Below are 13,193 nucleotides of genomic sequence, written 5' to 3'. Positions count from 1 at the left end.
TTATGTTATTTAATTTTGAGTCTGAAATCTAAATCCCCTTTTAAATATTAGTGTTAATTATTGAATAATAAAGTGAACGATAGTCCTCGTGGGTTTGACCTGTGTTTGCTATTATACTAAAATAATTGGAAGTATTGAAAGAAAAATAATTATTAAATTTGTTGTGGTATACGACATGCATCAGGAGAGGAGTAGAGTTGCTGCCCCTGCTAGCTGTTGCCGTGAGTTAGAACAAGGGGAAGAGAACTATCGTGATAGAGATATGAAGGAGAAGAGAAAGTCATTTTAGGGTTTTATTTCGTGTCTTTAATTGATTAGAAATTTGGTTTAAAAAACCCATAACAAAGCCCATTTAAGTCCATTAAAAAGCCCAAAAACAACCATTAAAACTAACTAAACAAGGCCTACGTATGAGCCTTATCTTATTTTTGGTTGAGAAGAAAGAAAATTTAGGGAAGAAAAGTAAGGGTGTGCACGGTGTGGTTTGGGCGATTTGAACACTTTTTAATACACCACGCCACAAGTGCGGTGTAGTAGCTAGAACACATCGTGTGGTGTCATTTCGTTGCACCAAACCGTCCAAACCAAATTGTGTTTTTGCGGTGTGGTTTGGGTGGTTTTCCATGGTGTAAGTGTGTTAAAAAATATGTGTGAGATAGAGAGGTGATAGGGATGAGGCACAAATGAGATGAGAGAGGAAGGAGTTGTTGTCGTGTATGATGTGTTAGAGAATAAGGTTATACCCTAATTTAAGTGCGCTCCTAATTCAAGTGGGCTCGTAGTTTTAGATTGTGTTACTAAAAAATGGTATATATGTAAAGTTTAATTTTTTTTAACATATTTGTAAGTATACGGTGCGGTGTGGTGCAAACCAAAATTTCACACTGCCAAACCGCGCATCACACCGCACCGTGCGGTTTAGCTAAGAAACAAACCATATCGAACCATTCCACTTTTGACACCGCGGTTTGCCGGTTTAGATGCTCACCCCTAAAGAAAAGTGGATATAGAGCAAAATTTGAGGTTGTTTGGTAGGAGAGAAAAAAGGAGAAAAAGGAAAAATGGAGGGAAATATATTGGTGGGTCCTACCAAAAAAATTTCTTCCCTAAATTAGAAAGAAAAGTGAATGGAAAAGTTTTTATAAAAGTGAGAAAGTACAAATTTACTAAAATAACCTCCATTTAAAACAAAATAAAATTAAGGGTTTATACTTTTTTGGATCCTGTATTTTATTTCATTACCTGTTTGGACTATGTGTTTTGATAAATTATTTTTTGTGCCTTGTGTTTTGTAAAATAGTTTAAATAGAACCTCAAACCCAATTTTGATTAAGAAAAAATTGAATATAATAACACAGTTGTTAGACAAAATGATTTTAATTCTGTTTTGAAATGTTAGTTTGGTGAATTATTTGTGATTTTAGTTCAAAAAACTTTGAACGAAATCAGATTTATGTTTCTATTTGAACTATTTTACAAAACACAAGTTCAAAAAGTAATTTATCAAAACATAAGGTCCAAACAGTTAATGGGACAAAACACAAATTCCAAAAAGATATAGACCCTAGATTAATACACAACTTTCTTTCCTTTCATTTTTCAACTCAATACCAATGAAAAATAATTTTCTTTCTTTTCCTTAAAATTTTGGGTTTATATCACTAGAGATTCCCAATCTTTTTGAAAAGTATCACATAGGTCTCCAAATTTTATTTTGTATCATTTAGGCCCCCAAACTTACTAAATGTGTATCAAATATGTCATTTCAGTTATAAAATAATTTACATAGTGCATAGCAAAAAGCAATTTATGGCCAAGCAGAAAGCGATTTATGACCTAATTTTTTTTTTTGTAATTTAGTAAGTTAGGGGACTTAAGCGATACAAAATAAAACTTGGGTACCTAAGTGATACTCTTAAAAAAATTGAGAACCTCTAATGATATAAACCCTAAAATTTTCTTTCCCTATAACATTTTTGATCTCTCATATTTTCTTTCTTCTCTACCAAACATAGGGTAAAAGAAAATGGTTTATATCACTACAGGTCTCTAATTTTTCTAAAAATATCACTTAGATCTCTAAAGTTTATTTTGTATCACTTAAGTCTCCAAACTTGATAAATGTGCTTTGAGTTGGAAAATTGTTTACAGAATGTGTGACAAAAAATGATTTCTGGTCTAACAAAAAATAATTTAAAAAATTTAAAACCTAGTTAAATTTTTTATAATTAACTGGGTCATATATTTATTTTTGTTGTGTATTTTGTAAACTATTTTTTAATTGAAAGGACTTCTAAGGTACAAATCAAATTTGGTAAGTTTGGGGAAAGAAGAAGTAATACAAAATAAAGTTTGGGAAGTAAGGGATGTTTTCAGAAAATTGTTACCTCTGCTGATATAGACCCAAAATAAAACCCTGAAACGCAAACCATGACTTCATTCATTCTCGTCGTCTTACCAAACTCACTCCTCTGACATCCCTTCTGAAAAGCTCCATTTTGATTAACAGGATGATAAACTGTTCACTATTCTGAGTTTTGCTCTTTTTTTGCCTCGTAGTTGAGCTTCCTCAAATGGCTCCAGGGAACCTTAACAACACCACACCAAATGGCAACTCTGCTAATGACAATCGAAAAGTCGATACCTTTGCTAGGTAAACTTCCGAATACTTTCTACTCTGTGTGGTTGCTTGGAAAAACATAAACAAAAATTTATAAACAAAAATTCCCACTCTGCTATGGACTCACTTTTCTTTTATTTTAATGCAGGAGACAAAAATTGTTGCAGCATAGAAAGTCTCTTCCTATTGCTATTGGTATTTTTCCCAGAAAATTTGCTTCTTTATTTTTCTTTCATATTCATTTAGTTTAGTTTTTTTTATTTAACTTTTTTTTACAATAATTTTCATTGATAGTCGAGCGACGACTCATAGATGAGGTTCGGAAGAATGATATTTTGATCATTGTTGGTGAAACTGGAAGTGGAAAAACAACCCGTATGTTTTATCACCTCTTCACACGCGCACACACATGCATAAATGAATGAGAAATATGACCCAATGAGTAGTTTAGTTTGTTATTAACCTTTTTAATCTATTCTATGTTGTGACATGTTTTATAGAAATACCTCAGTTTCTGTTCAATGCTGGATTTTGTAAAGAAGGGAAATCTATTGGGATAACTCAACCTAGGCGTGTTGCTGCTGTTACCGTTGCGAAAAGGGTTGCCGAGGAATGTGGTGTGGAGTTGGGTCAAAGGGTTGGATACTCAATTAGATTTGAGGATGTGACTTCTAGTTCAACAAGGATCAAGTACATGACTGATGGGTTACTGTTGAGGTATAATGTACGGACACCATCGTTTGTAGATCCTAGAATAGTTGAAGTCACTAATATTCAGTAAGATGAAACAGAATATGCTTCATCTATGAGATAGTTGCTAAATTTATATTGTTTTTCTTTGGATGCAACCTGTAAGCATTATTAGGAATTTAATATATTGACTTTCTAAATAACAGAAACTATAATATGCTAAGATTGTAAATGGTGTCTACATGTATTTTGAGGCTTTGTCAAATCATACTTGTAAGGGTTCCCTTGTTTTACTTCTTCCAAAATTCATTGGTAAGCTGATATTGATTCCTGTTGCATCTACAGGGAAGCATTGTTGGATCCATATCTCAGTAGATATTCAGTTATAATTGTTGATGAAGCTCATGAGAGAACTGTCCAGAGTGATGTGTTACTAGGACTTCTAAAAAATGTTCAAATTGCACGGTCAAAATCAAATGGCCATCTAAATACTGAAACAAATAAGCCAAAGAATGGCACGATGTTGGAGAAAGAAAATGATGTTCAGTCTTCAATTTTTCTCAAGCATGACCAAGGAAAGAAATTCCCTCCGCTGAAGTTGATTGTCATGTCTGCCAGTTTGGATGCACGTGTCTTCTCTGATTACTTTGGTGGTGCAAAAGCTGTTCATGTCCACGGGCGACAGTTTCCGGTGGAGATATTATATACATTTCATCCAGAACCAGATTATTTAGATGCCACCTTAATTACTGTGTTCCAGGTTTTTGTTAATATCATTCTTAGCCTTGACATTTGAGTCATCTATGTTTTTTTCAATTTGACAACATATTTGGCTTTGGCTTTTAGAAGCATAATTTATTTGTGCACATGTGGGCTATGTTCAGTGTAACCCATATTATTACATGGTTAGTTGTTAAACCTTACATTCTTTTCATCCTCCCTAATTACTCTTTTATGGATTCTAGGACAAAATTTGCTTAAGTTTACGTTGGATGTTTTAGGACCTCTAATTTGTTATCATATTTTCACCTCTTGTCATGATTTTAAAATAAGGGTTATTTTCTTATCTGTGCATTGCTGCATCTTGTTAGATTCATCTGGAGGAGGCCCTTGGTGATATACTTGTATTTTTGACTGGGCAAGAAGAGATTGAATCCGTTGAAATACTTATCAAAGAGCGAGTTCTACAGTTACCTGAAAACAATAAAAAACTAGTAACTGTTCCAATATTTTCATCTCTTCCATCAGAACAGCAGATGCGAGTTTTCGCACCAACTCCAGCTGGGTATCGTAAGGTACTTAATATAAACATGAACCTCACTGTGGATTGTATTCACTCTGAAACTCTAATATCCTAAAATTTGTACATAGAAGTGTGACTGGAAAATCTTCTTGTTGATTTGATTTTTTTGCAAAATTTTATTTTGGCATTTGGTCACCACCCTTATGCTTCATTATCATTGTTGCTGCTGATGCCATTACTGCATGGTGACCCCATGTCTTAAATCTACTGCTTTTACTCAAATTATTGTCTCTTTTTTGCAACACAATCACATACGACTTCCTCTTTTTTTTAATAAATATATACTTTATTTTTTCCTTTTAACTGTTGTTACTTACGGGTTGATGTTAGATGACATTATACCTATTCATTTGTCTTAGGTGATACTGGCTACAAATATTGCTGAGACATCCGTAACTATTCCTGGAATTAAGTATGTTATAGATCCAGGATTGGTGAAAGCACGCTCGTATGATCCAAAGCAAGGATTGGAATCTTTGACTGTTGTACCGATTTCAAAGGCACAGGCTCTTCAAAGGAGGTATGAATGCTGAGGAGCAATCCTTAAGCATTCTGTCACATAAGTTCCTGTTTATTCAAGGAAAAACTTTTGTTTATCATATTGTTATGAAAGCCTTTACTTTTTTATCACTATTTTAATTTAGAAACTAATCTTGTATTGTTGGAAGATTTTCACCTTTATCACTATTATGTTTGAAAAACCATTCAAATGTTTGCCCTTTCGTGCTAATAATTTGGACAAACAATATTGGTAGTGGACGTGCTGGGCGAGAAGGGGCTGGAAAGTGTTTCCGTCTTTACCCAGAGAGTGAATTTGAGAAACTTGAGAACTCAACAAAGCCAGAGATCAAGAGATGCAACCTTGCTAATGTCATTTTGCAACTCAAGGCTCTGGGTGTGGATGATATCATCGGGTTCGACTTTATAGAAAAACCTTCAAGGTGCAGTTCTTGATGCTTTTGTTTCTTACCATTATTCTGTTCTTTCGTTTTGTTGGTGTATCATGGATGTGTTTGGATAAGTTCAACTATATTTGCCATGTCATTTCTCTTGATTCTACCAGAAAATTATATGCAGCAACTGTTTCTTGTCTGCTATCCAATCCTTCAACCGTGCTATTGATAACATAATAAACCCAGGGACCAATTTATTTGGATTAACGCATCAACTTGTATTTAAGAACTTGTGTAAGTGAAATCTAAAAACCAATAATTTTTTTAAACTTGGTGAATGTTAAAGCTTATGTACTGCAAAAAAAAATGCTTAATGACCTGCCTTTGATATTAGTTATTGGTATTTAATTTTTCATTCATCTAATTTTGGAACAATGAAACTTTATTTTTATGAATCATTTTGGTTTCTTTACATAACTCTCCTTTTTGGGTGAACTTGTCTAAAGTTGATTTTTGAAGCACCTCAGGCCCACGACGTATGGAATACAATATCAGTTCTGATGAATCTTTACAGAAAATAGAACACATAATTTTGTGGAATTTAGTTTATATCTCTTTTATATAATAAGCGTGGAGATAACAAAAATTATTGGTTTTAACAGTTTTTTATTTTTTTTTAATGTTAACTTTCACGGAATATTCTTATATTTAACAGAATATTTTTATATTTAACTATAATTTGTAAATACTTAAACTTAAATAATTAAAAAAAATTAAAATATGATATTTTTTAGATATTTTACAATGAAAATTATTTAGAAATAATAAATAATTAAATAAATTAAAATATGATGTTTTTGATATATTTTACAATGATAATTATTTAAAACTAATACATAATTAAACAAATTAAAATATAATATTTTCAAGAAATTTTACAATGATAATTATTTAAAAATAATGAAATCATACATTTTATAACTTAAATAAAATTTAATTAAATTTAAACTCACTTATTAGAATAATATCATATTAAATATATAATATAATATACTGTGAATTAGCAACAAATTACTTTTAAAAAAAAAACTAGCAAGAAACTTAAATTTAAAATCTACGTATAATATTTAATATTACATTAAACCTATAATATATAATCTCTTATTGTCACTCCCAAATTCAAAAATTAGAATAAACATAAGCTTAAACAAAAATAAATGAACTATTTAATTAAGATGTTTATTTCAAAATTTATGACATTAATATAAATTTAATAAAAATAATTAATAAATTCTATAAATAAAACTAAGTAAACGTGTATATTGCACGTTGATTGTATCTAGTATAATTATACGTGTCTATATATATATGTGGGTGTATGTGTATATATATTTTCTTCATGTGTATTGGCGTGGAAGGGGATGTGTGGGTGATTGGTAGAGCAACTTAGTGTCGTTAAATTGGTCGTTGTTTGTCATCTTTCTTTGGAAACATAACATCTAAAGTGATATATTTAAGCAGGTCAGCTATTGTCAAATCATTGGAGCAGTTGTTCTTGCTAGGTGCTTTAACAGATGAATGTAAACTCTCAGATCCAGTTGGTCGTCAAATGTCAAAACTTCCTTTAGATCCTGTTTATTCAAAAGCTCTTATCATAGCCAGTGAGTTCAAGTGCTTGCAAGAAATGTTGATAACCGTTGCAATGCTTTCGGTGGAATCTATATTTTACGCTCCCCGTGATAAGTTAGATGAGGTGCGTGCATATGAGATATTATTCATACGTGTTTCCTTTATTTGCCTTGAATTGAACAATTCTACCTATGATTTTGAGAACTCAGTTTTCTAGGCTATTTGATTAGTAAGCAATGACATATGCTGCATTAAATAAAGTAATAAACCATTACACAAACAAAGTGTTGTTGATTAGCAGTTGTTTATCCTCTTAAGTAGTTTTTTTCTTTTAAAAAATTTAAATTAAATCATGATCGCCTAATATTAATGTATGTGTGTGCGCTAGGCAAGAGCTGCAATGAAATGCTTTTCAAGCCCTGAGGGAGATCACCTCACTTTGATTAATGTATTTGGAGCAGCTAACGAGTTTCTGGAGAAGAAGAACTTGACCTGTGGTAAAGAGAAAGCTGACAAGATCCTAAGAAAATGGTGCAAGGAAAACTTTATCAATAGTCGCTCCCTAAGACATGCTCGTGATATTCACAAGTTAGTATGCTAATTCCTTAAGGTTTTTATAGTTATGATTTTTCAGCTGGCTCCAAGGCCAAGCCATGCATCTTAATCAAATCTTTCTCGACTTAAATTGTATTCTCTATCAGCCAAATACGAGAACATGTTCAGCAAATGGGTCTTCATATTGTCTCTTGTGGAGATGACGTACTAAACTTCCGCAGATGTCTTGCTGCTTCATTTTTTCTCAATGCAGCTCTAAAGCAACCTGAGGGAACATATAGGTATCAATTTTTCTTTCTACTTTTTCAGATTGTCTTAGCAGTTTTTTTGGAATTTTGAAACCTTTGTATCCCTATAAAGGTGAACAAGGTCATCCACTGAAGTTTTTTATTGCCCAAGGGTGTCCACGTTCATGTATTTATTTATTTATTTTTCTATAACATTTACTAGGCCTCACGTTTTACAAAATGGCAGGGCTTTGGCAAGTGGTCAGATGGTGCAGATCCACCCTTCATCTGTGTTATTCCAGAAAAAACCGGAATGCTTAATTTACAACGAACTAATCCAAACTAACCACAAGTATATCCACAAAATAACCAGAATTGACTACTTGTGGTTAACTGAACTGGCTCCCCAATTTTATTCCATGCAGAGTTGAGCTTCTGTAACATTAATACCAACAGGTAAAATCTTATGGTGAACCTTAATCCATGGAACCTCACTTGGGACTGGGCATGTGTTCATGTTATATTCCAGTCATTTGATAGTGATCATGTGTTCATATTATATTCCAGTCATTTGGCTACTCGTGCAGGACTGGGCACAATGGGATTGTGAAAAGCTTCTCAATCCTGTCCAAACAAATATAGGCCATCATATACAACACACTGTTTTCTTTCAGACGCATTGCCTTGTGGTGACATTGCAACGAAACAAGTTTGGTTTTTACAGTTTGGTGTCAAATTCGTTCATATCCTTGCTCCATCTGCTTTCATAAGTTGAGTTGAGAATTATACATGTTTATTATTATTATTTAGGTGGTTTAAAGAGTGCCTCCTTTCCCTGAAGGTGGGTTTTGTAGAAATCAGAAAGAGCAACCCTTTGTATTTTAACTGTTGTGCACAATAGATTAGTAGTATCCAATTCAAGAATTCAACAGAATTTATTAAACTAAACAGTGAAATAAAGAAGTAAAAGTTTGGAAACTTAGCAGAAAGTAAGAAGATACAATTACTTGGTTCAGCTCATTTGAATGAGCCTACATCCACGGAGAAACAGCTCCAAAGCTGCTACTATCTTCATTAATCCGAGCAATTACAATGTGCAATGGCAGTAAACAGTAGTAATTTTACAAGGAGTTTAAACAACTTGCAGGAACAAAAAACTCAAAAAAAATTTCTAAACTCTCTCTTGAGCAACTCTCTCTCACTACTCAAAAGAACTCAGAAAAGATTAAATCTTTAGAGCTTAAAAGAGCATTATAAATAGACTTGAGGTTGAGATAGTTTATAACAGAGTGAATTGCTTCAACAAGACTGGCGCCAATCCGAGATCGAGTGTGACATCTCATACAAATAATCCGATGTGTTAAAGTGACTAGACCATAATCATCACAAATCCACCTCGGTATAATCACTTGCAGTTGCTAGAGGGATAGTACCGGTTGTTTCTCTGTCTCACAAAGAGGCTTTAACCATAATCTCCAATGTTTAGCAAGTCTAGGCAGTGCCTAAACTTAGATTGTGTGACATATTTAGTGAATATATCAGCTGGATTATGGTTAGTATTGATCTTCTTAACTTGAACTTATTGGCTGGCTTAACATCCCGTATGAAGTGTAGCTTTATATCAACGTGTTTTGATCTCTCATGAAACATAGGATTTCTTATTAAATATAGTGCACTTTGGTTGTCACAATGTATAGTAATGTTGTCTGAATTGAATTTCAATTCTTTTGAGAGACCGTTTTAACATATAGCTGATGGACAAAAAACGGGTATGTTTTAAAAATTTATACTCGCAAGCGCACGAATCGTATATGGAATATAGTATTCGTGTAAGCACGAGATTGAACCCAAAAGAGTTGTCTAAAATAAAAAAGAAAACTATTTTAAATCAAAAGTAATAAATTCTAACATAGCTCCAAAGATTGATGAGTTTTAATGTTATGAACATAAAATAAAAGATTGAAAAATAAAACTATTGAAGAGAATAAAAATAAACCAATAATGATTTGAAAATAAGTGTTAAAAGAAAAGATTATTAAGATACTATAATCCACAAAATGTAAGTTTAATAATATTTATTAGTATATTGATTCCCAAGTTTTAGTGATAGTTAAAATAATTAAAACTATCATTTTCCAAATAGATTTATAAGTTTAAGCACAAATTACTTCTAAAAAGATATGATTTTTCTTCACTTTTCAAAAAGTATAATGTCAAAGTATTTAATGGAAATCATTCTAATGAAATAACAAATAAATCAATAAACATTATTTATAAGGCAAAATATAATATTTTTGTTCTAAGCATTTGATGTGTACAATTTAATGACACATCTTACACAAAGAATATTATGTTTTTTGCAAAATGAAGAACAAAGTGCATATTATCTAACAATCCAAAATATGAGATATTAAAGATGAAAGACATATATGAAGAAGAAAAATCCATAAACTTTGTTGCATTACAATGGAAATCAACATACAACATAAATATTATCTAGTTACAAGTTGATTCATCATGATCTTAATAATCTTATGAAAAAGATTAGAAGCACATAACTAGAATAGAAATTACAAATAAGCAAAATACATACTTGAAAATGCTCTTGAAAAACCCCAAAATGGTAGAGGGAAAATGGGAGAAAAGAATATGGTAACAAAAAATTAAGCACCCTAAAAATGGTCTTGAAATTCCATATTTATAGCCAAAATAATATTATTAAAATAATCAATTTAAATTAATTAAATTGATTAGATTAATTAAATAAAATAAATATGGTAAGTAGAGGTAAATTATAAGGTGTAATGATGATGTTGTGGTGAAAAATGTGTAGAAAAAATGGTAAAAAGTTGGCATTTTTGGGTATTATGGGACAAGGGAACAAAAAAAAGTGGCTAGGTGGGCTGTGGCAAGGGAGGCATGTGAAATGGTGGTGTACGGTTGGGAAATGGCCAGGCGTTGGGGTTGGGCCGTGTGGGTTTGGCTGAAGAGGAACCTGCTGAATGGTTGGTGGCGTTGGGCCTTGCTGGGCCTGGGCTTGGCGTTTGGAGCAGGAGGCGTTGGTGAGGCTGGGGTATGCTGCTGGAGGCTCGGCTGGCAAGGAGTGACTTGCTGAAGGAACTTGGACAGGTGGTGGCAACTGGGAAGAGGACACAGTTGAGGAGGTGAGGCGCATCAGCTGAAGGGAAGCCTGGCTGGATCCGTGGGCTTGCTTTTGGTATTTCAATAATACCAACTTTCCTTTTTTTTTTTTTTCTATCAAAAATGCCAATTTTCCTTCATTTTTCTTGCTTTTTCAAGAGCAAAAAAAAAAAAAAAAAATACAACAACTTCTCTACAAAAATAAACATAAATTAAATTAAAACTAAATATTTTCAATAATAAAATATACAACATAAGTTCCATGAAAATATTAATTAAAACTTAATTTATTTAAACATTTAAGCTCAAAATTGCATCTTTTTACTTCTAACTTAACAATACTAATTTCAAATAATTAAACTACAACATTTTACAATAAAATAACTATAAAAACACACAAAAATCTGTAAAATTAAAATAAACCTAATAAATTCAAAATTACTTAAAAACTTAATAAATCGATTAAAAACTGAAGAATTAAGCAACAATTAGCACATAAAAAGTGGCAAAATAACTCTATTTTGTAGAGTTATCAATAGCTTCCTTGATTGCTTCCGTAGCTGCCATATACTCAGCTTCTGTAGATGATAATGCCACTACTTTCTGCAGATTTTCCTTCCACCTCACACATCCACCTTGGATTGTAAATACATAGCCCATGAGTGACCTTCTAGTGTCAATGCACCCTGCATAATCTGAGTCTACATAACCCAAAACTTCATTATGAGTTTTGAACTTGTTGCTGTAAGTGAGACCGACACTACGTGTGCCTCTAACATATCTAAGAATCCATTTAAGTGCATTCCAATGCTCTTCTCCTGGATCTTAAATAAACCTACTAACAATGCTCATAACATATGCCAAATCTGGTCTAGAACAAACCATGACATACATTAAACTTCCGACCCCACTAGCATAAGAAACCATGTCCATGTAGTTTCTTTCTTGTTCTGTTTTGGGTGCTTGTTCCTTAGTGAGCTTCAAATTAGGAGCTAAAGGCGTGGAGCCAGATTTTGCCTTATCCATCTTGAATTTTTGAAGAACCTATAACTCCTCTGAGATAAAACAATTGTCCCTGGTCTGTACCTCTTTATATCAATGCCAAGAATTCTTTTAGCTGTACCCAATTGTCTCTGGTCTGTACCTCTTTATATCATGTCGAATTCAGAATTTAGCTGAAATTTTAGTTGATTTATTTCAGACTTATTCTTCCCAACCAGCAGTATATCATCAACATAGAGCAACAAATATATATGATTGTTAAAGTAAACACAAGGATCATCGCACCTTTTAGTGTACCCAATTTTCATCATAAACTCATAAAATCTCAAATTCTCATAAAATCTCAAATTCCATTGTCTAGGAGCTTGTCTCAAACCATAGAGAGATTTTTGTAGTAAGCATATCTGATTTTTATTGTAGCTTTCAAAGCCTTCTAGTTGTTTCATATAGATGGTTTCATCAAGCTTTCCATGGAGGAAAGCTCTTTTAACACCCATTTGGTCCACCTCAAGATCAAATATGGCAGCCTTGGACATAATAGCTCTTATTGAAGTTTGTTTAACAATTAGTGAGAATATCTCATTGAAGTCTACTCCTTCCCTCTGTGTAAAGCTCTTAGCCACTAATCTAGCCTTATATCTTGTACTATTAGCACCTGTTAGTCTCTCCTTCTTTCGGAAAATCCATTTACAATCAACTACTTTCTGGTTTTCTGGTTTGTCTACAAGAGTCCAAGTGTGGTTCTTTTGTAAAGACAACATCTCTTCTTGAATAGCCCGAATCCATGATGCACTTTCCTTGCTATTTATGGCTTCTTGATAGTTAGATGGTTCTGAGTTTTCAATTTCACTTGATGTAGTGAGAGAAAATGCTGTGAAATCTGCAAAGCCAAGTCGATCATGTTCTTTGATTTCCTTCATTTCTCTATCTCTAGCTAGTTGGTATTCGTCTGTACTTTCTTGAGTATCTTCAGCTTCTGTTTCAGTTACTTGCAGATGTTCTTGAGCTTGATTTTCATTTTTCCGATTTACTTCAACCTCTAACTGATCTGATCTTTTCACACTCTCTGTCTCAGATTTGGTTTCTGCCTTCATAGCCATTTCATTCTCATTATATACCACCTCTAATGATTA

At 32.7% G+C, this 13,193-nt stretch overlaps 2 protein-coding genes across 4 annotated transcripts; one reads left to right on the top strand and one right to left on the bottom strand.

The window, feature by feature from the left end:
- The first annotated feature begins 2,371 nt into the window (after positions 1 to 2,371).
- LOC133822953 (pre-mRNA-splicing factor ATP-dependent RNA helicase DEAH10) lies at positions 2,372 to 8,841 on the top strand. Of its 3 annotated transcripts, none has more exons than XM_062255431.1 (13): positions 2,372 to 2,653; positions 2,769 to 2,815; positions 2,915 to 2,995; positions 3,121 to 3,337; positions 3,656 to 4,070; positions 4,402 to 4,605; positions 4,973 to 5,133; positions 5,369 to 5,554; positions 7,028 to 7,259; positions 7,524 to 7,723; positions 7,837 to 7,971; positions 8,165 to 8,373; positions 8,505 to 8,841. In XM_062255431.1, the coding sequence occupies exons 1-12, from the start codon at positions 2,574 to 2,576 to the stop codon at positions 8,346 to 8,348; spliced, it is 2,142 nt and encodes a 713-aa protein (XP_062111415.1). In that variant the 5' UTR covers positions 2,372 to 2,573; the 3' UTR covers positions 8,349 to 8,373; positions 8,505 to 8,841. The 3 variants fall into 3 exon arrangements, with proteins under 3 accessions (XP_062111415.1, XP_062111416.1, XP_062111413.1); XM_062255432.1 differs by having other exon boundaries at positions 8,485 to 8,841; XM_062255429.1 differs by having other exon boundaries at positions 8,165 to 8,841.
- A 2,733-nt stretch (positions 8,842 to 11,574) lies between these two features.
- Positions 11,575 to 12,084, bottom strand: LOC133824642 (secreted RxLR effector protein 161-like). The gene is made up of 2 exons (XM_062257593.1): positions 11,951 to 12,084; positions 11,575 to 11,839 (listed from the first exon to the last, which is right to left on the bottom strand). Exons 1-2 carry the CDS (start codon positions 12,082 to 12,084, stop codon positions 11,575 to 11,577), a joined length of 399 nt encoding a protein of 132 aa, XP_062113577.1.
- Positions 12,085 to 13,193: the final 1,109 nt, after the last annotated feature.

This window comes from Humulus lupulus, chromosome 3 (genome assembly GCF_963169125.1).
Source record: "Humulus lupulus chromosome 3, drHumLupu1.1, whole genome shotgun sequence".
Taxonomy (NCBI): Eukaryota; Viridiplantae; Streptophyta; class Magnoliopsida; order Rosales; family Cannabaceae; genus Humulus; species Humulus lupulus.
Note: the sequence above shows the minus strand (reverse complement) of the source record. Positions and strands in the feature narration are given on the sequence as shown.

Coding starts and splice junctions, on each gene's coding strand:
- LOC133824642 (XM_062257593.1), bottom strand. CDS start 12,084: ATGGATAAGGCAAAATCTGGCTCCACGCCTTTAGCTCCTAATTTGAAG. Junction 11,840..11,950: donor AGTGGGGTCGGAAGTTTAAT/GTATGTCATGGT, acceptor ATGGATTCTTAG/ATATGTTAGAGGCACACGTA.
- LOC133822953 (XM_062255431.1), top strand. CDS start 2,574: ATGGCTCCAGGGAACCTTAACAACACCACACCAAATGGCAACTCTGCT. Junction 2,816..2,914: donor GTCTCTTCCTATTGCTATTG/GTATTTTTCCCA, acceptor TTTCATTGATAG/TCGAGCGACGACTCATAGAT. Junction 5,555..7,027: donor TTTATAGAAAAACCTTCAAG/GTGCAGTTCTTG, acceptor ATATTTAAGCAG/GTCAGCTATTGTCAAATCAT.